Below are 24,733 nucleotides of genomic sequence, written 5' to 3'. Positions count from 1 at the left end.
TTGAATGAATAATTATATTTGCAGAAAGCCATTAAAAACTCAGAAAAAGAAAGAGAATGGAACCGAGAGATAAAATATTAATCCTAAAATACTTTCTAAGCATCTTCAACGGAATTTTCTTGGTAAGAATCTTGATTTATTTTTAACAAGTTAAATAACTTGGTAAATATTATTCAGTAACTGTCTTAATTTAAAAAAAAATCTTATTTTCAGGTTTTAGGACTTATGCTTATGATGTTCGGCATGTGGCTTCTAATTGACAGAAACAATTTATTCACTGTTTTATGTGAGTATAAATAGATATTTTTTTCTGCATTCATGACTAGCAAAACATACACACGCTAACAACAGAAATAATTATAGGATTTCTTCACAAGGTGGCAGTATTGGATTAAAATGCAATGTATTAACTTTGCTGTAATTTATGTTGTCCCTCATTGGACAAATCTATTATCAAAGTGGGAGAAAGAAATCTGTAGCATAGACCCTTAGAACAGCAATTGAAGAGGTATTCTTCCATCGACCTAGCAGTGTCTATACCAGAGCTTAGGTCAGCTTAACTACATCTCTCAGGGGTGTGAATGTAGCCGACATAGCTAGGTCAACCTAAATTTTAGGTATAGACCAGGCCTGAGCCCCTGTCACACCTTTAATCATGGGAAAGATCTTCAAGGGTTCACAAGCAATTTCCTATGTAGACTGGGAGGAGAGCAATCACCGCCACAAAGGCTGAATGTGGGGGAAGGGGCCAACTACATTGTCCCAGACATCAGCACTGAGGTGATTTGAAGGTCACAGAACAACTCCAAAAACCTTTCTTGTAGACATGGAAGAAGGGAAGGAAAGAGTTCACCTTAGATGGCTCCCCCCATGTCAGCCTTTAGGGCAGAGAATGGTCTAAATCAGTGGTTCTCAAAGCCGGTCTGCCGCTTGTTCAGGGAAAGCCCCTAGCAGGCTGGGCCGGTTTGTTTACCTGCCGCGTCCGCAGGTTTGACCGATCGCGGCTCCCACTGGCCGCGGTTCGCTGCTCTAGGCCAATGCAGGCTGCAGGAAGGGCGACCAGCACATCTCTTGGCCGGCGCCGCTTCCCGCAGCCCCCATTGGCCTGGAGCGGCAAACTGTGTCCAGTGGGAGCAGCGATCGGCCGAACCTGCGGACGTAGCAGGTAAACAAGCCGTCCCATCCCGCCAGGGGCTTTCCCTGAACAAGCGGCGGACCGGCTTTGAGAACCACTGGTCTAAATGGTTACCCCCAGAGATCTAAGATAGGGAGGAGGAAAGCAAACTGCCCCTGAAAAGCATTATGTGACCTTGTGGTCTACTCGTCAGTGGATTGGCACAGCTAGGCAGAGTCCCCAGAATAATTATACGAGAACAAGCTCAGTTAAAGAACAAAACCACATCTCTTTATTCCTGCAATACAGTATAGAGGCAGCTCCCCTCCTGCTGCTGGCATTGCTAGCACCAACCATTTTGCCTTCTCCCCACAGGCAGAAAGCACATACCCACACTCCTGTAGTCCCTCTCAGAATTACTTCTTGAGATAGGAATCCTTCCCACCTGTGAGGAGCCACACCTTTAAGAGCTGTCTGTATGCCAAGGAACCACAACTCATGTAGAGTAATCTGACACAAGACACTGAAGATGTAGAGGGGTGGAGGGTGGAATCACAACCATCTTCTCATGTCCACAAAGATGATAAAATATAAATGGAAGCTTGGTTCTGGTCCTCCAATTAAGGAGGACTGGACCCATGCCCAAAGAGTTTGTGAATCTAGCATGAATTTTGAGTGCACAACAAACCTATAAGCAGGTGAGTGTCCTCTGGTTTCACTATGAACTGTTCACACAACTCTACTATATATATATCCTTGTTTACATCTGATGTACTGCTGGACAACTCTGGGTGTCCCACAATGCCTTGTACTATGGTTTCAGACTGAACTCAGACAAATGGATCTACTTTCTATGTGAGTATATACCTCCTCTGAACAATACTGGGAGTTAGCAAAATTTCAGGAGGAAAGCAGATCTCTGTCTCTTTAGCCGGATCTAGCAGTGCAGGTAATAACTTCATTTGGTAACTTCACTAATTCCGTCTATTCAACAATGGCTTTAAAAAAGTTGGTACACTGAATTTTTTAAAAAGAAGATGTTTTAATGGCAGAGGTTTTGTAAGTGAAGGTTACTAAGAAAAAAATCACATTTTCTGAATTCATTTTGTTTCAGCTTTCACAGGTGAAAACCACTCGGTAGCATACATTTCTTATATGTTACTTGGCGTTGGATCCATCATTGTTGTTATTTCATTCTTGGGATTCCTAGGAAGCTTTGAAGAAATCAGATGGTTACTAATTCTGGTAAGTACAGTCTTGCAAAATGACTCCAGATTTAAGATGTTAATTTGCAAAGCACAGTCAATGAACGTACTACAGGAACAGAGTGTCCCAATATTATTATTTATTTTCTACCAACTGCCTGTGTCACGCGTGAAACTCTGAAGAAATAGATAAGGAAAGTGAATATAAGATGAGAGATGATGATGTGAGGAGCTGTGTGGCATAAGAGAAGACATTACCAGATGAGAATAAACTGCAGGAAATTGCTTTTATCAAGTCACAATACTAGTGAGCATTAAGCATATGGGTTTTAAAATGTCAGAACATTGCAAATTTTATCCATTAGGTACATTTGCATCATTGGTTTATTATCAGTAAGCTCTTTTCTGGGGGAAAAATGCCTCTAGCCCCTGAAGCAATTTGTAAAACTCCTTTATAGTTTCAGACTATAAAGGTTGCTTCCTGAAAAGAGCCACTTACAGCAACACCTTGTGGAATTACAGTATGCTGTACATCTTGCCACCCTTTTAACACTATAGGTTCATCATGTGGTGACAGTACTGAAAAAAACAATTGCGTTGTCAGTTTTGCTACCAGGCCAGATTATTTTACTGGATTATTTGTATAACTCTTCTGCCAGGTGGATCCAGCAGCAACCAGGACCAGGTTCAATATCTAGGGGTTCCTTTTCAACAATACAACACAGAACCAACTCGAGCTCCCACCCAGTAACCTGGGGAAATTACACACCACCCCTGGGCGCCTCTGAGAGGTAATACTTGCCCACTCGCAAGCACGGAGTGTAGAAAAGAAACTTTTAATGAAAGGGGGAAAATCACCCGACATGAATTAGGGAGAATGCCACAAGCGGGATTCATAATCATAAAACTGTGAGCAGGACACCCACCCCAGAGTGCATGGGGCAATGCCTTCCAACTCATGTTCTTGAGTCCGACAACCAAAAGTTCCTTTTCTGTGCCCCTCTCTGCTCCCTTACCATACCTCACTCACAGTGATTGTCCTTGGTCAGAGAGGACTCAGGGTTCAGGGGCACATCTGTGTGAGTTCACCTCCCACCTAGAGGAGAAGGAACCTTGCTGGCACCGCCAGCTGAGCACTTGCTTTGGCTGGCTGCCCCGCCAGCCGCTGCTCCTTGCCGCCTGGTCACCCCACCAACCGCGGTTCCTCATTGCCTCTCCAGCCTCTCGTTCTGCTCACCACCTCACTCGTTCACCGGCCAACTGTCAGCCACCTTCTGCTGCCACCTGTGACCGCTGCACATCAGTCTCTTAGTAATTTTCAGCTCTTTTCAGGCTGGGCAGAAACACTGCCCCCTCTCAAGTGATTTCAGCTCTCAGTCATTTTTAGCTCTTCAGCAGGCTGGGCAGAAATACAGTCCCACCACAACTGATTTCAGCTCTGATTCAGCATTTAAAATAACTAAGAGGCTCCTAATGAAGCCTATTTAGCTCTTTCTTTGAACAATGGGGAGGAACAGGTTAAACCACTCTGGGGCCCCCTAGGAAGCCTTTCACAGGGCTCTGGCATTTGAGCCCCTGGTTTAATGAGGTCCTTTCATCTGAGGGTGACCCCCTCATTTGAGACACGTTAAACACAGTCCTGTTTCTCTGTATTCATACAATAATGCCAACAACATTGGTAACAGCATTTCACTACCCCTGCATTCAATACTAAAGTGATTTGTAACCCAACACCAGCCAAAGTTGATTATTTTGAGCAACACCTCTCTATCTGCTGAATATCTATGCAGAGTAGGTGTGTACATGTAAATACAGTTTGCTCCGGAAGTCTTTCCCCATCCCAGCTAGCTGTCAGAGGAGAATCCATTCAGTTCATTTAAACCCTTACATTTCGTTGACTTTAATTTATTACTTGATGCTGTCTTCAGTTGTAAATTGGCAGTGCTATTGCATGTGCTCTTGGAACTGTTCAAGAAAAAGTGTCCATGTCCCTCAGACAAAACCTCAACAGGGCAATCAAATTTCACTTTAAACCAGGGGTTCTCAAACTTCATTGCACCAGGACCCCCTTCTGACAACAAAAATTACTACACGACACCAGGAGGGAGGACCAAAGCCTGAGCCTGCCCAAGCCCTGCCACCCCAGGCAGGGGCACCAAAGCCTGAGCCCTGCCGCCCCGGGCAGATGGGGGCAAAGCAAAATGGAAGCTGAAGCTTAATGGAAGCTAAAGCTCAGTCTTTGGCTTTAGCCCTGGGCCCCAACAAGTCTAAAGCCAGCCCTGGCGACCCCATTAAAACAGGGTCATGACCCACTTTGGGGTCCCGACTCACAGTTTGAGAACCACTGCTCTAAACCATTGCTCCTCCTGCTGACAATAGTCTGCCTGCCCAGCAAGCTGTGAGGCTCTGTGGAGTCAGCTCTCCTTAGTGCAGTGCTTCGATGGATGAGATGAAGCACTTGTGTGCTGCACAGCAGACTCCGCAGGGCAGGCTTACAGTTTGACTTATGTTAGCAGGGACAAGCTCAGCAGAGATAGCAGTGCTCACTTTATTGCCTTTCTGAAAGTGAAGACTAGCAAGCATAGGAAGAGAAGGAGTAATTGAAATATTTACCATCCCATACAACAGTGGTTCCCAAACTGTTGGGCATGCCCTTCTAGGGGGGGTGCAGAGGAACGTTCAGGGGGGCGTGTGGTGGGGCCCAGGCCAGCCCCCACAGGGGGCAGGGTGGGAGTGCCATCCAGCCCTGCTCTGCCCCAAGACCAGCTCTGCCCCCAGCCACAACTTCACTCATCCCCCTGCTCTGCCCGCAGCCCAGCTCTGCCCCCAGCCACAGCTCCAGTTGGCCCCTTGCTCAACCCCCAGCCCAGCCCAGCACCAGCCCCAGCTGCAGCTCTGATCTGCCCCCAGGCCAGCTCCAGCCCCAGAGGCAACTCCACTGTTCCCCTTGCTCCACTCCCAGCTTTGCCCTCTGACAGGTTCCATTACTGGTAAGGGGGGTGGGGCACGAGAGGAAAAGGTTGGGCACTTCTGCCATACAACATGCATTCAGGAGATGGGTGATTAGAAGGGCAATTCCCACTACAGCTAATTAGTTAGGGCCTGTTTCTCCATTGCCTTGGACCCGATGTAGTCATTCATACCTGTGAAAAGTGAATGTAAACTGATATTGCTAGTGTGAATGGAGAATTCAGATTTGGAAGGTGTAAATACAATGGTGCAAAGTACAGGGCAGTGGAGAATTAAACACTACCCCAACTCCACCCCCTGTGCCTTGCTCAGGTTAAAAGTATCTTCCCATGTATAACCAGAATTCCAACCTGGGAGTGGTTTCTTCCACATCTGTCAGCTACTTCAATAGTCTCTTCTTTTCAGGCTGGTCAAAATTCTGTCCCTCTAAGGAAATGGTTTGCAACGTTTTTTCATTTGCAGACCGCTAAAAATTTTGACTGGAGGTGTGAATCCCTTTGGAAATCTTAGACATAGTCTGTGGACCCCAGGGGTCTGCAGACCACAGGTTGAAAACCACTGTTCTATGGTAACAGCAACCTTTTGCGGGTCCCTTAGACATAGTCTGTGGACCCCCAGGGGTCCATGGACTTCTGCTTTAAGGATGCTGGCGCCCTTTGAATCAGAAGAGCATTATTGACTCACTAGCAGTGTGTGCCATCTGCCCAGCTTCCTTGCTTAAGGGCCTTCCTTGACAGGCTGACATTCACAACTTTAGAAGTAGACCTAAGAAATACTAAATCAGCTGGTCTAATAGGAAAAAAAACAGCTGGAGGTAAAAAAGAAAAAAAAAGGCTTCAGGTACAAAATTACTAACACTACACTTGTAACACTGCAACATGCAATTGCTTTGTGAACTTTAAGGACCTTAAGCCCTATGACCTGTGTTATACAGATCAGACTAGATGATCACAATAGTCCCTTTTTGGTTTATAATCTACAAATAGGCTATATTTTCAACACAGCTTTGCACAGAAGCAGAAGTGCATACAAGGGCTTATTTCAAATTATAGTAATTTATGGATGTTGTAATGATGATAGAATCTAAGAAGGAGCCTTTGCTTTTTCTGTAGCATTAGAGAAAGGAAGCAGATAATGCAGTGAAACAGTAGAGAGAGCCTAGAGAGGTCTACACAGCAGACCCCTGTGCATATACTGGGGCCTGTCTGAACTCCAAAATAAATGCCCTACTAAGAATGTGGTTGGACTTGATTAATGGGTTGTGAGCCCAGTCTATGTACATACTCCAAAGATTATGGAGAAATAAGGGACTTTACTCCCTATGTGGGCTACTTATATTGCAGAACACAGCAACTGCCCCAGCACTGCTGCTTCCCCTCCGATGCTATTCAGAGGAGAGTGGGTGGGAAAAAGGCAGAACTTTGACACTGACCTCTTTGATGTGCTGGCCAGTACAGCTGAGATAGTGAGGGGAGGAAAGTAAACTGTGTCAAGAAAAGAGTTGGAGCAGCTGCCTTTACTTACGGAGCAAGGAGAGACCAAATTGTGACTCGGGGCTTTCTACATGGTGAGTTAGTGCGTAGCCATCCAGTGTGTGAATCTGTAGCACACTAGTTTGTCATGCACTAACATCCCATGTGATCACTGCTAGAACTAGTGTTTTAATCTGGACTAACTTTAGGTTGTGATTCTGAGTTGAAGTTCAAGGCTGAATCAGGACTAAGGTTACAGTTCAGATTCAACAACACCAAAGTCGAGTGCAGGTCTCAAAATCCGTTAATCCAAAACTAAAAAAATAAAATAAAAAAAATTAATACAATATAATCTGTTCTCATGGGATTCCCACCAATTTGGGCTGAAATACCAACAACTGTTCCCATAAGATTTCACCTATATCCAAATTGGAATCAGAAAATAGGCCCCTTCCTCTTTTAGATCCAAAACTATAGGGGCAGGCAGGCCTATAGCTGGAGATTTTAAAATGAATCTCTTTAACTCGAAAGGTTTGAACATTCAAGGTTCTGGTTTTGATCTTTTGTTAATTAGTATTACAGTGTAATCAGTGCCCAATCAGGGTTCGGAACCCATTGTGCTAGCCACTTTACACAAACACAGCCTCAAAAAGCTTACAATCTAAGTTTGATTTTCATGGGGGGGAGGGGATGGTTTTGTTTTAATTTATTTATAAAGCTCTCCCTCCCAACAAGATGCTCTGGATGCTGTGAAGATAATATAATGCAGTAATATATCCCTCCTTTTCAAATGTGGATGTACATTCTGATTATTTATATTTCGTTCTAAAAATTCTTGAAGTTTTAAACAGCAATGATATGGATTTGACCAAATTCAGACTGAAATGGTGTTTTCTCTATTTTCTATCAGTTTTCTGTTGGCTTTAAGCAGGCTACAAAAATATAACTTATAGTCATTTATAGAATGTCATGGTAAATTATATATATATATAATCTTGGACAAGTTCATTTTGATATCAACTATTTCAGATCAGGATAAAATAGGGGAAAATTTGTTTTTATGTCTAGGTATGTTGACTAAACAGTAAACAAAGTTTTCATTTTTTTTAAACTATTTCTTTGCTGGATTTTCACAGGACAATATACAGGCTTATAACAACAGCATTGATGCACATTGACTTTGCACACTTTCAACATACATTTTCAAGAGAATTCTGGAATGAGGTTTCCCAATAGCTCAGAAGGGAAGCCTGTATAGTCCTGTGAAGTTCAGATCATATCCAATCCATACAAACAAGAGTTGGGAATAATGAACAAAAGTATTCACAAGCATCATTTTGAATTAAATTGCAAATTGGCATCAGTATAAATTTTTCTCACAAGTGTTTTCGTTCACAAGAATGTTTGCAAGGAGGGAAAATGTCACAGGTATCAGTGTTTCAGGTACTCATGTAAATGAGTATCAGTAAAACTATTCCCACTGAAAGTGTTCATGTAGCCATCTTGAAAGCTCTTCACATGTTGGGACTCATCCAATCAGGAAGCAGTGACAGTACCATGTAACTTAGGGGATCACACAGCACAAATAGCAAGCTAAGAATATGTGAAGCAAGGCTTACGGTGAGTCCCTGTAAAACAAGAATATTTCATGTAATCTTGTCTTTGGGCCTGATTGTGCAGATATTACTCCCATTGATACAATGGCATGAGGATTTCATCCATTAGATTTATATCACACTAAGAATGAAGAGTGTTTCACGACAGATAACTTATACGTTGAAGACACAAATGGCTATAATATAGCTACATTATGGAAACACCAAGTATGATTAAATAAAGAATAGCTAGCAGTTATTTTGGCTATTATGGTTGTAACTAGTACTCATATTTGATATCTGTTCTTTAAGGATTTAGTTGCTTCCATTGAAATTAATGGCAAGACACATATCAATTTCAGCAGGATTGGGCTATAATTTTAAATTCTCACAGTTTTTGTTTTTGTTACATTCATGCTCCTATATTCCTTTTTTTTGCCCCCTTTCTTTATTATCCTTTTTTGTGTAATATCTAATTTATACTATAAGAACCCTGAGGAAGAGAGATATCCTTTTTGTCAGTAGAATACCACAAACATCAATGAGGCACACCAGTCAGAGCTAGGAACTCCTGAGTTCTAATTCTGGCTCTTATCCCAGCTCAGTCTATGGCACTAGACTAAGGCATCTTAGCCTTTTTGCATCACTTGTTTACATCTGTTAAAGGGAGATGATAATACAGGTATCTAACTGCCAGTCTCCATAAGGTTGTTATGATTAATTACTAAGAGTGAGATCCTGGCCTCACTAAAGTCAATGGCAAAACTCACAGGGGCTGTCTTATGGACACAGTTTGTTGGGGAAGAGTCAACACAACTTTTGTGAAGGAAAATCATGCCTCACCGATCTATTAGAATTCTTTAAGAAGGTCAACAAACATGTGGACAAGAGTGATCCACAGGACCTAGTGTACTTGGACTTTGAGAAAGCCTTTGACAGGGTCCCTCAACAGAGGCTTTTAAGCAAAGTAAGCATTCATGGGATAAGAGGAAATGTCCGCTCATGGATCAGTAACTGGTTAAAGGACAGGAAACAAAGGATAGGAATAAATGATCAGTTATCAGAATGGAGAGAGGTAAATAGTGGTGTCCCCCAAGGATCTGTACTGGGACCAGTGCTGTTCAACATATTCATAAATTATCTGGAAAAAGGGAACTAATGAGGTGGCAAAATTTGCAGATGATAAGTTACTCAAGATAGTTAAGTCCAAAAACTGCGAAGAGTTACATAGAGATCTCACAAAACTGGGTGACTGGGCAACAAAATGGCAGATGAAATTCATTGTTGATAAATGCAAAACAATGCAAATTGGAAAACATAATCCCAACTATACATAAAATGATGGGGTCTAAATTAGTTGTCACCACTGAAGAAAGAGATCTTGGAGTCATTGTGAATAGTTCTCTGAAAACAGCCACCACTCAGTATGCAGTGGCAGTCAAAAAAGCTAACTGAATACGAGGAACCATTAGGAAAGTGATAGATAATAAGACAGAAAATATCATAATGCCTCTATATAAGTCCATGATATGCCCATGCATATTGCATACAGTTCTGGTCACCCCCTCTCAAAAAAGATATATTGGAATTGCAAAAGATACAGCGAAGGACAACAAAAATGATTAAGGGTATGGAACAGCTTCCGTATGAGAAGAGACTGAGAGTTTTCAGCTTGGAAAAGAGACGACTAAGGGGGGATATGATTGAGGTCTATAAAATCATGACTGGTGTGGAGAAAGTGTTATTTACTCCTTCTTATAACACAAGAACTAGGGTTACCAAATGAAATTAATAGGCAGCAGGTTTAAAACAAACAAAAGGAAGTACTTCTTCACACAATGCACAGTCAACCTGTGGAACTCATTGCCAGGGGATGCTGTGAAGGTCAAAATTATAGTAGGGTTAAAAAAATAGTTAAATTCATGGAGGATAGGTCCATCAATGGCTATTAGCCAAGATGGTCAGGGATGCAACCCATGCTCCGGGTATCCCTAGACTCTGGTTGCCACAAACTGGGTGTGAACAACAGGAGATGGATCATTCCTGTTCATTTCTTCTGAAGCAGTTATCATTGGCCACTGTCAGAAGACAGGATACTGGGCTAGACAGACCATTGGTCTGACCCAGTATGGTTGTTCTTATGTCTTTTTATTCTAAGTTTGTATAGTGCCTAGCACAGTGGATTCCTGGTCCATAACTGAGGCTACTATCTGTTATGATAATACCAGTAAATAATAATTTACTTCAAAGGAGCCTGGATTTCATCCTGTGTTTCACAATGCTTTCAAGATGAACGGCACTATATACTGCAACTACTACGTCAGTGTTTCCCAAACTTGGGATGCCGCTTGTGTAGGGAAAGCCCCTGGTGGGCCGGGCCGGTTTGTTTACCTCCCCCGTCCGCAGGTTCCGCCGATCACGGCTCCCACGACCGTGGTTCACTGCTCCAGGCCAATGGGAGCTGCTGGAAGCGGCGCGGGCCGACGGACATACTGGCTGCCGCTTCCAGCAGGTCCCATTGGCCTGGAGCAGCGAACCGCGGCCAGTGGGAGCCGCGATCGGCGGAACCTGCGGATGGGGCAGGTAAACAAACCGTCCCAGCCTGCCAGGGGCTTTCCCTACACAAGCGGCGTCCCAAGTTTGGGAAACACTGTACTACGTAATTATTATCCCTATGCTTAACATCTCTGCTACCTACCAGTAACTTTGCATGTTATTTCACTAAAAGTTAAAGCTTCATCTTTAACTCTATTGTCACCAAGATGTGTTTTACTTAATATCTAAGGCTATGTCTATACTACAGCCTATATCGGCAAAACTTATGTCACTCAGGGGTGTGAATATCCCCCCACTCCCCGAGCAACATAAGTTGCACCGACATAAAAGCTTTTGTGCCCAGAGCTATGTCAATGGGAGAGCTTCTGCCACTGACATAGCTTCTGCTGCTCACAGAGGTGGTTTTTTATGCCGACGGGAGAGCTTTCGCCCATAAGCATAGCGTGTCTTCACTAGATGCGCTGTAGTATCAGTACAACTGTGCTGCTGCAATGCTGTATGTATAGACATGGTCTAATCCTGAATGGCAGCAGCAGTGATAGCTAAGCATTTTGCTCTCAGATTGCTTTTATAGGAACATATTTCCTTGCTTTTATTGGAATACATCTAAATAATAAGCATGGTTGATCAGATTTCAGTTTATGAAGCAGCTTTCCATGCATTGTTCTGTTGTGCAATAATTTTTATTTATATATTTATTTGTATTTGATTTTTTTTAGTATCTGGGACTCATAGTCTTGCTGTTTGGTGTCCAAGTTGCAATGCCAGTGCTAATATATATAAGAAAAGAAGAGGTATGTAAACTTTCTATCATATAGGCCTGTTATTAATTTAAAATTGTTGCTAAAATTATTAAGGGCCGATCCCTATGGGGTACAAAGATATGTTATGCACTGAGATGGGAGTTCTGCAGTGGACTTACTATGCCCAAGTATGTTCATGCTGACACATTAGAGGACACAGAGCCACTTGAAACCCAGGCAGATTTGGAAGGTTCTCCTGCAAATTAATTCCCCACCTCCTCCTCCATGGACTCTCCATAGAGCCTTCTCCTGTGAAGGAGCCAAGGAGATTATGGTCAGCAGTAGCACCAATAGATCTGCCCAGGGTGAGCTAGAAAGGGATGCAGGAATTGTCATAATGTCATAAAGGAAATGATACAGGTGCTTGTGAGTGTGGGTTGAGTAGGCGTCAGCTTCCCCGAACCCCACTACCTTTCACTGTGGGCCGATGGGCCCACTCCCTGCTGATATCTCCATTTCGGAGATGTCAGCCAGCTCCGGTGCTGGGCTGGGAGAAGGCTCACTTGCTGTCTTTCCAGCCATCAGCTAGCTTGGATGCTATCCCCACGCCAAGAGATCTGGGGAGGCACCACATTCCCGTAACTATGACTCCCCTGCTGCATACAGAAGTGGGAAGGAAGAGACAGAAGGGTGGGGATCCATGGCACACCTCTGGCTGCTGCCAACGGGTCTATCCTCATAAAATTCAACTTCTCACAATACAGGCCAGCAGCGCTGGTATTTGACCCTTAGAAAATCACAGGTATTGTTACATGACTCACCATCCCAGAGAACCCCCCTGCAGCAAGACCAGCGGATGTAGCACTTCCACCCCAGTTTCCCCACATGATCTTCAGCCTGCTCTCACCATGCCATTGACTTGCTGCAGTGACTTTGCCCTCCAACTAAGTCATTAACAAGAGTCCACCCCCTCTGGGGAATCCAAATCTAAAACCCAAAGTCTTTGCCACAGCCCATCCTTCCCAAGGGGTCTGTCTTCTCTCCTTTAATTTCAGGCACTCTTCTGCCCACCCTAGGGCTCAGTTTTTGCCCTTTCCAGGTTCATTTCCATCTCATCCCCCCTTTGATTTGCTCCCTGCTATTTCCTGAACAGCCACTCCTTAGCTTCTGCCTGATTTATACCCACCTCTCCAGCCAGCTCCCCACAGCTGGGCTTCCTTCCTCTTAAATCCAACACCCAGCACAGGTGAAGTGGGGTGGGGCTAACTGAACAGTGCTGACTGACACAAGTCCCATTGGCCCTTAAAGGGGCAGGCTGCCCTGTACCAAGTATTTAATCCCACTGTCCAAGCAAAGACTGTGTAAACAATGACCATAGAGCTATAGTATCAGAGGGGTAGCCGTGTTAGTCTGAATCTGTAAAAAGCAACAGAGGGTCCTGTGGCACCTTTAAGACTAACAGAAGTCTTCTGTTAGTCTTAAAGGTGCCACAGGACCCTCTGTTGCTTTTCATAGAGCTATAGTGCATCTTATATTATCCCAGTTTAGAGGGAACATATTGGCTGAATTAAAGACCACATAGAGCACATGTTTCTGCAAGATCATGACTGGGTGGGGGAAAATATGGAACAGTGTTAGATGGGATGGTCCTAAAATAGTTCACATGACAGAAGGTATTTTCTCTTATGCAATATAAGATGCGTAGGTAATGTACAATACATTAGTACTGCCACTGCTAGACCTTTTGTAAAATTCCAATGCCTGTTAATGGGGAATTAATGTATTTTTAAAAATGATAAAAGAATTATGCTGTAATTAGATAATTAGCTTATGTAATGAGCTTTATTAACGTGAATGATATAATTAACCACTATGTAACAACTGCATCTATCTTGCAATTTATAGCAACAGTAATTGTTACCATGACATGTAAAATATATGAATTAATTACACTATTTGTTAACTTAGGTTCTATTTTAAATGCAAGCACAGCCAGCATATCTGTGAATGCAAAATTCTATGCGATGAATATGGCCCAGATCCACAAAGAGATTTGGGCACCCAAGTCCCAGATTTAGGTACAGCTTGCAGTCCACAGCTGGGAACCGTCTTTTGGAGTCAGGTAAGTAGATCTAAGCTACTTCGATCTGAGTTATGCTATTCATGTAACTCAAATTGCGTAGCTTAGATCGACTTTTCCCTTTAGTGTAGACAAAGCCTCTGCGAGCCCCACATCAGAGCATCCCATAGTCTAGTGGTTAGGGCATGCACATAGAGGGTGGAAAACCCCTTTCTTCCCCATCTGACAGCCATGGTGTGTAAGTTTCCTGGACTGAAGGTTATAAAGGAGGTGTCCCCTAGCCTGTCTCATTTCTCTTCCCCCCACCTCCCAGCCTTCTTGTGTGGAGTTAGGTGTGCACTGCTGCTATTCTTGCAAAAATGGCTTAGGAAACTGACTCCAGGAGCCGCTTACTAGCTGTGGATCACGAGCAGAAATAGGCACCTCCCTACATTAGCTAGGTGCCTAACTCTGCAAGGGGTGGGCTTTAGGACACACCTCTCTCCCCAGTATCTGTCATTGACTCCTACATATCTTCATTTTTTTAACAATAGGAAGCAGCAGCTACAGACTGTGCAAAACTGTTGACCTGATACTCCACGGTTTTGTACCTTCATATAGTAGTTTATGCACTTCACTTCAGCACTGCGGCTCTATAGAGGGCAGTAATTGGTGGTTCCATACAGAAGTCCTGACTCCTCCCTCTCCTGGCCATACTCCCTAAACTCTATTGCATGGGAATGCAAACAGAGTCCCCACAAAACTAGGCTCAGAATGCACAGGGGGTGCAGGCTCTTGTGCAGGTTTTCCAAAGCCAGCTCCTATCTCCACAGTATACAGTAGAACTGCATCAGTTCTGCTGCATCTGGGTCTCTCCATGGCACCAGAATTTGCCTCTTAACCAGTAATTAATGCTGACTGAGTTCTGCCTGTCATAGAATAATTTTCTGTATTGTAATATTTAAACAGATATGATATATTCAGGAATGTTGTGTGTGTGTGTATGTTATTTTAAAGACAGCAGTAAAGCAAATACAATTGTATCTCAACCTAACTATAATGCTGCTTAGGTATTAAAATAAATTAGACTAACATGCTATAATTCACAATGCAGAGCTTCCAACCATGTCTGCAGAATGAATAGGCTAATTGGGATGGGGTGGCAGAGAGAGACTTACCATTTGCTTGCATTGTAATGAAATGTTTCCACAACCTACAGCACGTCATCATATGTTACTCATGCCCTCTGTGTAACTTTTCCCTGTGATCTGTCACTCCAATGCCCTAGAGCAGGGCTGGCCAACCTGAGCCTGAGAAGGAGCCAGAATTTATCAATGGACATTGCCAAAGAGCCACAGTAATACATCAGCAGCCCCGCATCAGCTTTCCCCCCCACTCCCAGTGCCTCCCGCCCACCGGCAGCCACATTGATCAGCGCCTTCCCCTCCCTCCCCACACCTCCCAATCAGCTGTTTCTTGGCATGCAGGAGGCTCTGGGGGGGAAAGGGGAAGGAGCAAGGGCACGGCAGGCTTGGGAGGGGGCAGGAAGGAGTGGAGTGAGGGCAAGGCCTGTGGCAGATCCAGGGGTTGAGCAGTGAGCACCACCTTGCACATTGGAAAGTTGGCACCTGTAGCTCCAGCCCCGGAGTTGGTGTTGGTGCCTATACAAGGAGCCGCATATTAACTTCTGAAGAGCCGCATGTGGCCACCCCTGCACTTGAGGCTGCTGTTACACTGGGTCACTTTGTTCATCTTCTCATTTTTGCTTTCTTCTTTTCTGTTGCTCCCGTGACCACGGCTTTTCTCACATATGGTAAAGAGGCCAAAGCAACGCTGCTCACAGGTGGCTCTTGGAGAAAGCAGAATGTCAGTAAAAGAAAAAAACACAGACTGCAGTATCCCCTTTCCCAAAAGTGGAAACATTGAGGGCCTCCTTCCACAACAGAAATGTCCAGGTTTCAGGTCCCTGAGCCTTTTCATGAAAACTAGAGTATACAACATGCTGCTGACATACATGTTCTTTCATCAGAACTCTAAGGAGACATACTCAGGAGAGACAACATGGTCTAGTTGATAGGGCACTGTAGTGGGAGACTGGACGAGCCTGCCTCTGCCTTTGACCTGCTGTGTGATCTCTGACAAGTCATTTGAAGTTCGTGCCTCAGTTTCCCCTCCCACCCTTTGCCTATGTCATCTATTTTGACTAAAGTTCTTCAGCATAAGGACTGTTTCTCACTACATGTTTGTACAGTGCCTAGCATAATAAGGCCTTGATCTCAGTTGGGGCCTCTGGGCACCACTGTCATACTAATAATACAATATTTTGAGCAGTTTATTTTAAATCAACCAGTGTGTATTGTAAATGCTCTGTATTAACAGGTCCGGATTATGTGGAATGACAGAATTGATGCAGTTATTTCTAACTATGGGAACAAAAATCTGACTGGAAGAGAACATGAGTGGGATATTCTGAATGCTGTGCAGCATACTGTAAGCAGAAAATTGAAAAATCACCACCCCAGAAATGTTCTATCACCTTTTATCACATGAAAAGTCTATGTCATAAAGCACTCTGAAAAAACTGTTGTTTAGCTACAGGCTTATATAGCATGGCAGCTGGTGTCAGATGTAAGTAGATATATTCTCTACTGTTTAACTGAAAACTTGGATGTCTATGGGGTTGAGAGGACTAGCTCTGCAGATGTGCAAAAGGACTCCCCATCCTTGCTTTGCCACCCTGTGCAGGGGCAGGCACAGTCCCAATCATTGTAGGACACTAGTCTAATTAGGCCCCTGGGCATAAGGGCAAGAATTCTCTAATGCTTTGGCCAATGCTAGAAACCACAAAGGATGTGGGCAGGATGTGGCCGTGGCCTCAACTCCATGCACATTGTCTAATGGAGGTGTTTCAGCATGGAGAGGCTTGAACACTATAACCTGTAAGAGGGTATAGCTGGGGTCACACTGTTGCAGCAATCACATGGGAATTGTCATGTGCCTTCCTCAGGGGCAATGCTGATCTCTCCAATGCATTATACAGAGGCGTAGCGAGCGCCCTCCGTACCCTCTGACCAGAGAGGGCCCCGCAAGGAAGGGGGCCCCTAAAAGTGGCAAAATAAATACTGCATTCCAGTTTCTGCATTGTAAGGGGCCCCGCCCGGACATATGTTCGGAGAGGGCCACCGTTCGGAGGGGGCCACGTTCTTTGTTGCTACGGCCCTGGCATTATACCATACTCATCACTATAGTGTCCAAGTGCATGTGAGAACACCTGCTGGTGCTATATTTCTCTTCACCAGCCCTGACTGCCAGAGGCAACTTAAAGCCACATTAGTCCTGCATATCAACTTTTTATTACTAATGTTTCAGAGCATTCATAAACATTTTCATTACATGGCGATACATGAACAGTTTCCTCTGTTAGAAGTGTTTAATAGCAGCATCATTTTCCATGGGATAAATTGCTTAAAAGGTGAACTACAAAATTCTTTGCAAATGATAAGCAATGATTTATGATCCCAAATAATCACAGCAGTATCTACCCTTAAAATTACAAGTTCATTTGCATTGCAGATACATTTTAAAACAAACATTCTTTGAAAATCTGTTCTTCCTTCTCTGAGTTGCAAAGTCCTGATTTCAGCAACAGCTGATGCTGACATCATCATAAACTAAGACAGCATTCCCCAATATGACAGCATTCCCCAATTCCAGCTCTTATGTGATGTCATCAACAATTTGTTAGAAAAACACAACCACAACCTAAGATTTCACAGCTTTTTGCTTGATAAGTTTTTCCAGCAAAATATGGGTTTTCATTGACAACATTTTTTTGTAGGAAAATGTCATTTTTAACTGAATTATCTAATTTTTTTCAACAGGAAAATTCTAAACAGTACATTTCCTTTTGAGTTGATATTTCAACCTGAAAATTTTTGAATCAATATTGTGCAGTGTCAAAAACGACACTTATATAGCCATTTCCAATTTGAAATTTTTCAGAACTGTTTCTTCTTTTATTTTATTTTTTATTTTTATTTTATATTTTGACTTTTCATACTGTTTTAGGATGAAAACAAATGTTGAAATATTAGACTTTCCCCTGGGACAGAAATCCAGCTTTCCAAACAGTTCTACCATTGATATTCAAACAGGTTTTTGGGAAGGATGCCTGGAGCTGACCCATGTGATTTTGTGGTAGTGGTTAGCTTTTTGCCAAAAAACGAGAACCTTACGGCTGGATTGTCAAAAGAGCTCCACTCTCATTTAGGTACTAACATAAAAGGCCAGGTTTTCAAAAGAACTCAGCATGTTGGGAGCTGAGCTCTTAAAAATCTTACCGTAAGTGTCACCATAAGAGCTGCTGAGTTGTGAGTGCTTTGGAAAATCTTGCTCTTATAGAGGCGTCTAAATCAGACCTGTACACCTTAGAAATCTGGCCCTAATTATGGAAGTGTACTCTATTTCCTTTGCTATTTTTACAGATTTTCCTCTTTTCTTTCTGGTAGTATTTCACTGTGCCCTGGCCTGTTGTCAGTTTGGTGCCTCTACTGCTTGACTGCATAAACAACAATGTATAAAGTGAATGCCTTCTTAGCTCACATTTAAACCTTGATGAAGGCTGAGTGTGATGCCAAAATGTTTGGCATTTGCCTGGAATAAAAACATTATAACAACATTTCCAGTTTACATTTTTAGTAGTTCTGTCATGACCCTTGTGCCCCAAATAGAAATTCCTTTAAAATATATATTTTAAGAACATATTCCTCTCCTAATATACACATGTAAAATGAACATTCCATACATGCCATTGAATATTACAAATATATGCAATGGCTGTTTTGGAAAAGAGATTGGATTCTTACATGATAGAGAATGGTGAGACAATATAAACCATATTTTTAAGGAATAAACTACATCACTGACACTACTACTACTATCTCTTATTGTATTATAATTCTGTCTATCTTGGGGGCACAATGTGTCATTCTTTATTTGTTTTGGCATTAAAAGTGACAGGATCTTTTTTTTCTAGCTGGAATGCTGTGGAAGACACAATTCTACAGACTGGAAAAAGAATGAAAATAAAGAACACACAAATCAGGTCCCATGTTCATGTACAAAATCTAATAGGAAGGAATGGTTTTGTGATGCCCCCGCAAATGAAGTGTACACTAAAGTAAGGAATAACCAATTTTATTTTACCTGAGTGACCAAAGTAGCTAGCTTTCATAACTTAGGGCTGATCTACACTACACAGTTAGGTCAAAGTAAGGCGGAATCCGTGAAATTGACAAGAAAGCTGGACAGCTAGAGCCCAGCTGCCCCTTGCTCCACTGGAGAGCTGGGTGGCTGGACCCCGCTATCATCTGGGAGCTGGGTGAGAGTGGACCCCACTATCATCTGGGAGCTGGGGTGAGAAGCCCAAGTGGCTCTCCCCCACTCCTGGCAGGGAATGGGGAGGCAAGAAGCCCCTGGTGGCTTCCCCCCGACTCCTGGAGGGGAACAGGGAGCGTGGGGGGGGGAACCCTGCCAGGAGCCCCAGAGCCTGTGGGGCAGCTGGGCTTGCAGCAGGGAGCTGCAAGTGGAGCTGAGAGACCAGGCTTTCAGCTCCCCACACTGGCTCTCTTAGGGTATGTCTACACTTACCCGGTAGTTCGGCGGCGAGCGATCGAACTTCTGGGTTCGACTTATCGTGTCTTGTCTGGACGCGATAAGTCGAACCAGGAAGTGCTCGCCGTCGACTGCGGTACTCCAGCTAGACAAGAGGAGTACCGCGGAGTCGATGGGGGAGCCTGCCTGCCGCGTGTGGACCGAGGTAAGATCGAACTAAGGTACTTCGAACTTCAGCTACGTTATTCACGTAGCTGAAGTTGCGTACCTTAGTTCGATTTGGGGGGTTAGTGTAGACCAAGCCTTAGGTCGGTGAAAGCGCTCCTTGTGAGGACACGCACCACCAACCCAAGTAGGGTAATGTGGACATGCACCACCACAGTAATTACTGCAATGGCTGTAAGTTTATCTAATATAGATCAATTTACATTTATAGTGTAGACATACCCTAAATTAACTTTTGAAAACTCTTTCCAAATCTTAATTAAACCATAAGTGCCTTTACAAAAATTGAAACAATAGTAATGATCATCATAATTAAAGCAAAGGCATTCTTGGGCAGGCTGCTGGCGTGGTTGTTACTCTTTAGGAGTCTACCACACAAGAAACTCTAGATCAAGGAGGAGACCTCAGGATAACAGGAGCTGGGAGCATCACAGAGTGAGTCAGTCATGAGAGAACATTTACTGGTAGCTTGTGCAGTACTGAAGTTGTTGCCATCCACCATTTTGTGCTCTGTGCAAGTACAGCTATGATACAGGAAAGGAATGAAGAATGTAACATAAAAGCAATGGCAACACATAATTGTTATCATTGTTGTTATTTGTATCATGCCAGCAGTGTATTCACCTATTTAGGAGTTGTCTTTCACCAAAACATCTGCATGCACTTTACAGAATTAAAGAACCCCAAGCAGAAAAATAAGAATCATATTATCAGAGAACCCTGATAGATCAGAACTAGCTAATTATAAAAGAGAAGGACAAGCTTGTCTAGGGCCATCAGATTGCAGTTATTAGAAAGCTGGAGCAAAGAGATACATCTTACCATACTTCCTAAAAGCACCCAAAGTTGATCTCATATAATCTTACATTGGGAACAAATTCAAGAGGGGCAGGATCCAAAGAGAATACTATAATCCTATGCTCTTGAGCAATATTCTTCAGACAAACAGCCGAAGGCACCTCATGTCAATCATAGATAGTTTGGAATGGTATAGTATGAAAAGAAAGATTTTCAGCAACAAATGGGACCGAGATCATTGAGGGGTTTGTAGATACTAATCAGCAACTTGAATTTCACCTGAAAGGGAACTGGCAGACAATATTTCATTCTTTTCATATCAAGTTGGCACTGTCCCCTTTTGTTGCAACAAATTAACTCTGATAGCAGGTCATTTACTGGGATATAGAGACATATTTGATCATCTATATATTAGAGTATTCTTCCCCCGTGGAATATTAAGACTTTTTGTCAAAAAAGCAAATGTTCAAAAATAGATATTTTTTATTTATGTATTTATGGTTTGACAACTGAAACTAATTATTTTTTTACCTGAAAACTGCCAGAGACTGAAAGCTTTCAGTCAAAAACAACAGAAATCCTTCTTTGGGTTTCTGTTTTCCTAGATACCCCCTCATCCCCAAATGAAAGAAAAACAGAAACTCTTCATGAAATTTTTCATTTAATCAAAAATCCAATTTGCTGTTGGAAAACAGTTCCAACAGAAAATCTTTGAGCAGTCCTAATTTATAAAAACTTTATTCTTGACACTATTCCAAGATACAGTTTTCTGAATATGTACACGTACTGTTATTCAAAATCAGGGAAGTGGAAAGAGGAAAAGACATGGAGATTGGAAGTTTATATTAGTGTGAGACCTGCACAATACCTTTTCCCTGCAGTAACAATGACCCTTCTTTACTTTTCAGCTTCTTTCCTATATAACAGTTTATTAATTATTGAAGTGACTGGTATAACAAACACAAACAATGATCCAGAAGTCATATAAGTCCATCCTGAGATGAATAATATGTGGGAATTACAGTAAACTTGCAATAGCTAAACATACTCTTTTAAGCATCCAATTGTAGAGTGATTGGATGCTTGACTGAGGTGCCATCAATATGCTTTTACAAAAGCAAAATTCCCCCTTAGATCAGCCACTAGTCCCAGGATTTTGGGGTGCAAAGGTAACTGCTTCAGTCATTTACTTTTAAAAACTGGTTTATACATTTAAAAAAAAACACTTGAAAATGTTTTGGGCCAAACTCTCAGCGTTAATGTGACTGCCTTCCAATGAGTAAGTATCAGAATCCATAAATCCCTGGTAGGAAGTTGTTGCATAAAATTTGAACAGGGACATGTTATAAACATGCAGTCTGAATCCAGGAATCAAAAATAATTTTGCAGTTAATATCTATTCATCTGCTTTTGCCTAGGGATGTGACGAGTATATTAAAATGTGGTTTGAAAACAACACTTTGGTCTTAATTGCAATTAATATTGCACTGCTAACTGTAGAGGTAAGAGTACTTGATTTTTTTAAAAATAAGAAAATATTGACAAACTAGTGGGACCCACAAAAATAAGTTTAGTGTTCTATGGGCATGACCCTGCCCCATTAAAATCATGTAGGAAGTTACATTAACTTCAACGGGAGCAAGATAAGTCTCTATTTATTGGTGGCTTTGTTAACTAAGTTAATGTCTACACTGACCCACTGTTTGGATGACAGGGCTGTAAATAATAGAGTGCATTGTAGCTCCCGTAAGAGGATGCTGTGGGCTCAAACTAAAACCAATCTCCCCGGTTTGTGTATTGCAAACTAGGAACTTTTTAGTTCATGCTCTCTGTGTCTACCTAGGAGAGTTACAGCAAAGCACTTTGGTGCACACTGCTATTCACAACCCTGAAGTCTGAACTGTGTGGCATTGTAGATACAGCCTTAGGCCATGTCTACACTACCACTTATGTGAAAGGGATGTGAAAAAAACACTCCTGTGCACAACATAAGTTTCGCTGGTGGCATAAGTGGTAGTGTGCACAACACTATGTCAGTGGGAGAGCTTCTCCCACCGACATAGCTACCATTGCTTGTTGGAGGTGGTTTAATTATGCTGGCAGGAGAGCTCTCTCCCATCAAGATAGAGAGGAAACAAGAGAGATCTTACAGTGGGGCAGCTGCATTAGTACAGCTGTGCTGCTGTAAGATCTCTAGTGTAGACATAGCCTCAGAAACAGTATTCCCAGAGCCAGTGCTGCTGGAACATTTTTAGTAGTGGGGGTGCTGAAAGCCAGCCCCCTTATCCCTGTCTGCTCTCCCCCGCCCCCCCCCCCCCGCCAAGAGGCTGGAAGGAGGGAGGGGGGACCTGGACAGGGTAAAGGGGCCAAGGCCACAGCTGGGGGCAGGCGTGGGGCCAGGAGCGGAGCCCTGGGCAGGGGCCAGCAGCTGAGACCCCATGTGCAGGGCCAAGAGCAGACCCCCAGCTGTGGGGCCAGGCATGGGGCCATCAGCTGGGGAGCGGGGCCGGTGTCCCAGGAGCAGAGCCCCAGGTGCGGGGCTGGGAGAGGGACAGGCCCCGGGAGCTGAGGCCTGGGAGTGGGGGGTGGGGCCGGCGACCAGGACCCGAGCCCCAGGTGAGATGAGGGGTTGGGGAGCGGAGTGCGGGCGGAGGGCTGGGAGCACAGCATAGGTGTGGGAAATAACCCCAATGGCTGGGGAGTGGGGAGCTGGGCCGGCGGCCCTGCATAAAAGCTGAGGGTGCTGCAGCACCTCCCACACCGCTACTTCCCATGCCTATGCCCAGAGCAGTAAAGACTCCTTCACTGATGTTGGTGCCCATTCTGTCTCTAATTTATTTATACAGCTTGTTTCTTTAACCTGCAGTGGAGGAAAAGTCAGTTACTGAGATTGTAAGCTCTTTGGGGCAGGGACAATCTTGTTATTGTTTGTTTGTACGGCATCTAGCACAGTGGGGTCCTGGTCCATTACTGGGGCTCTGAGGTGATACCATACTACTACTGCTTATTATTAATATTTGATAAATGTGCACTAAATCAAACAGTACAAAATCACGTTAGGAAGAAAATTCATTCTCAAATTTATGAGAAAAATATATAATAAAAAAGTTATAAACTCTGCAAAAACAAAACAAAATTTGTGTCGAATTACAACAAAGACTCACCCTGAATTCCATAGGCAGCCCGAAGTCCCACTGCCACCAATGGAAGTTGTCGGAGCACAAAGGAAGTTGGCTCAGATCCCAAATCACTGAGTTGGAAATTGAGTTATCTCAGTTTTATACTGAGACTGAGAGCAGAATCTAACTCTGTATCTCCAGACACTTTTATTGTTCCACTGTCATATACGGGTAGGTCAGTGGAATTCCCCATTATCAATGTTGGCCAAATTAGTAATAAAAAAATGGTTTAGGGCTTATTTATATTAAGTACTGGACTGTGATACAGACTAATTCATATTCTGACTGAACTGATTTATCCATCTCTCCTGACATACAGCCCTTTAAGGAATTGATCTATGATCACCGTTTTTATCTGCAAGTATATTCTGCTGGAATCTTTTCTCTGTCAGATATTTTATTATTTTACTTTTGGGATTTTCTGATCTGCACATCATCTCTTCCATTGGTGTGTTTTAGGGGCAAATGAAATTTATGGCAACATTTACGTTATTTTAAGTAGGTATGTATCTCCCATTCCCATAGTGCCTCACAATCTTTGATGTCTTTAGCCTCACAACACACTCCCGTGAGGTAGGGAAGTGCTATTATTCCCATTTTACAGAGGGGGATCGAAGGCAGAGAAAGACCAAACGACCTGTGTAAGGTCACACAAGAAGCTTAGGAAAGGGAGAGGGAACTGAACCCACATCTTCCAAGTCCTACGTTAGCATTCTAACCACTGGTTTATTTTTCCTGTCATTCTGCCTACTGTGGCATCAGTGGGAGCAGGATCTGGCCTCTAAACTGCAACAGATTAAATTTAGATATCAATGAGCATAAATGACTATGACCCGCTTTAATTTTTAACCCATTCTTTCTTCCTTTTTTCAGGTCCTCCTGTTCACACTAGGTATATTGCTGTTCAAAAACATCAAGAAGAATAAAATTTCACTAAAGGAATAAAGAAAGATTTTTGGTGTTGTTATATTGCATGAATTATCTAATAATTCTTTAATCCAGAGGTTCCCAAACTTTTCTTATTGTGTACCCCCTTCCAGATCTACCAGGTGCCCATGTACCCCTACCCTTCTCATCACTGATACTTTGTGTGTTCTTCTTAACACTACCAGTCTTTAGACATCTGTGCATATTCACTGTTATGTACAGATATAGTTATAGTGTGACATATACAACCAAAAAATACCCCCTAAATTCTGAGCTA

General features: G+C 43.1%; 1 protein-coding gene across 1 annotated transcript; it reads left to right on the top strand.

The window, feature by feature from the left end:
- Positions 1-56: 56 nt before the first annotated feature.
- On the top strand, positions 57-24,474 carry TSPAN19 (tetraspanin 19). Its single transcript, XM_024204066.2, has 8 exons — positions 57-122; positions 214-286; positions 2,229-2,359; positions 11,632-11,706; positions 16,094-16,204; positions 18,750-18,893; positions 21,769-21,852; positions 24,403-24,474. The coding sequence occupies exons 1-8, from the start codon at positions 57-59 to the stop codon at positions 24,472-24,474; spliced, it is 756 nt and encodes a 251-aa protein (XP_024059834.1).
- The last annotated feature ends 259 nt before the right edge of the window (positions 24,475-24,733 follow it).

The sequence above is a fragment of the Terrapene carolina genome, unplaced genomic scaffold, assembly GCF_002925995.2.
Source record: "Terrapene carolina triunguis isolate 2854851 unplaced genomic scaffold, T_m_triunguis-2.0 Scaffold68, whole genome shotgun sequence".
Classification (NCBI taxonomy): Eukaryota; Metazoa; Chordata; order Testudines; family Emydidae; genus Terrapene; species Terrapene triunguis.
Note: the sequence above shows the minus strand (reverse complement) of the source record. Positions and strands in the feature narration are given on the sequence as shown.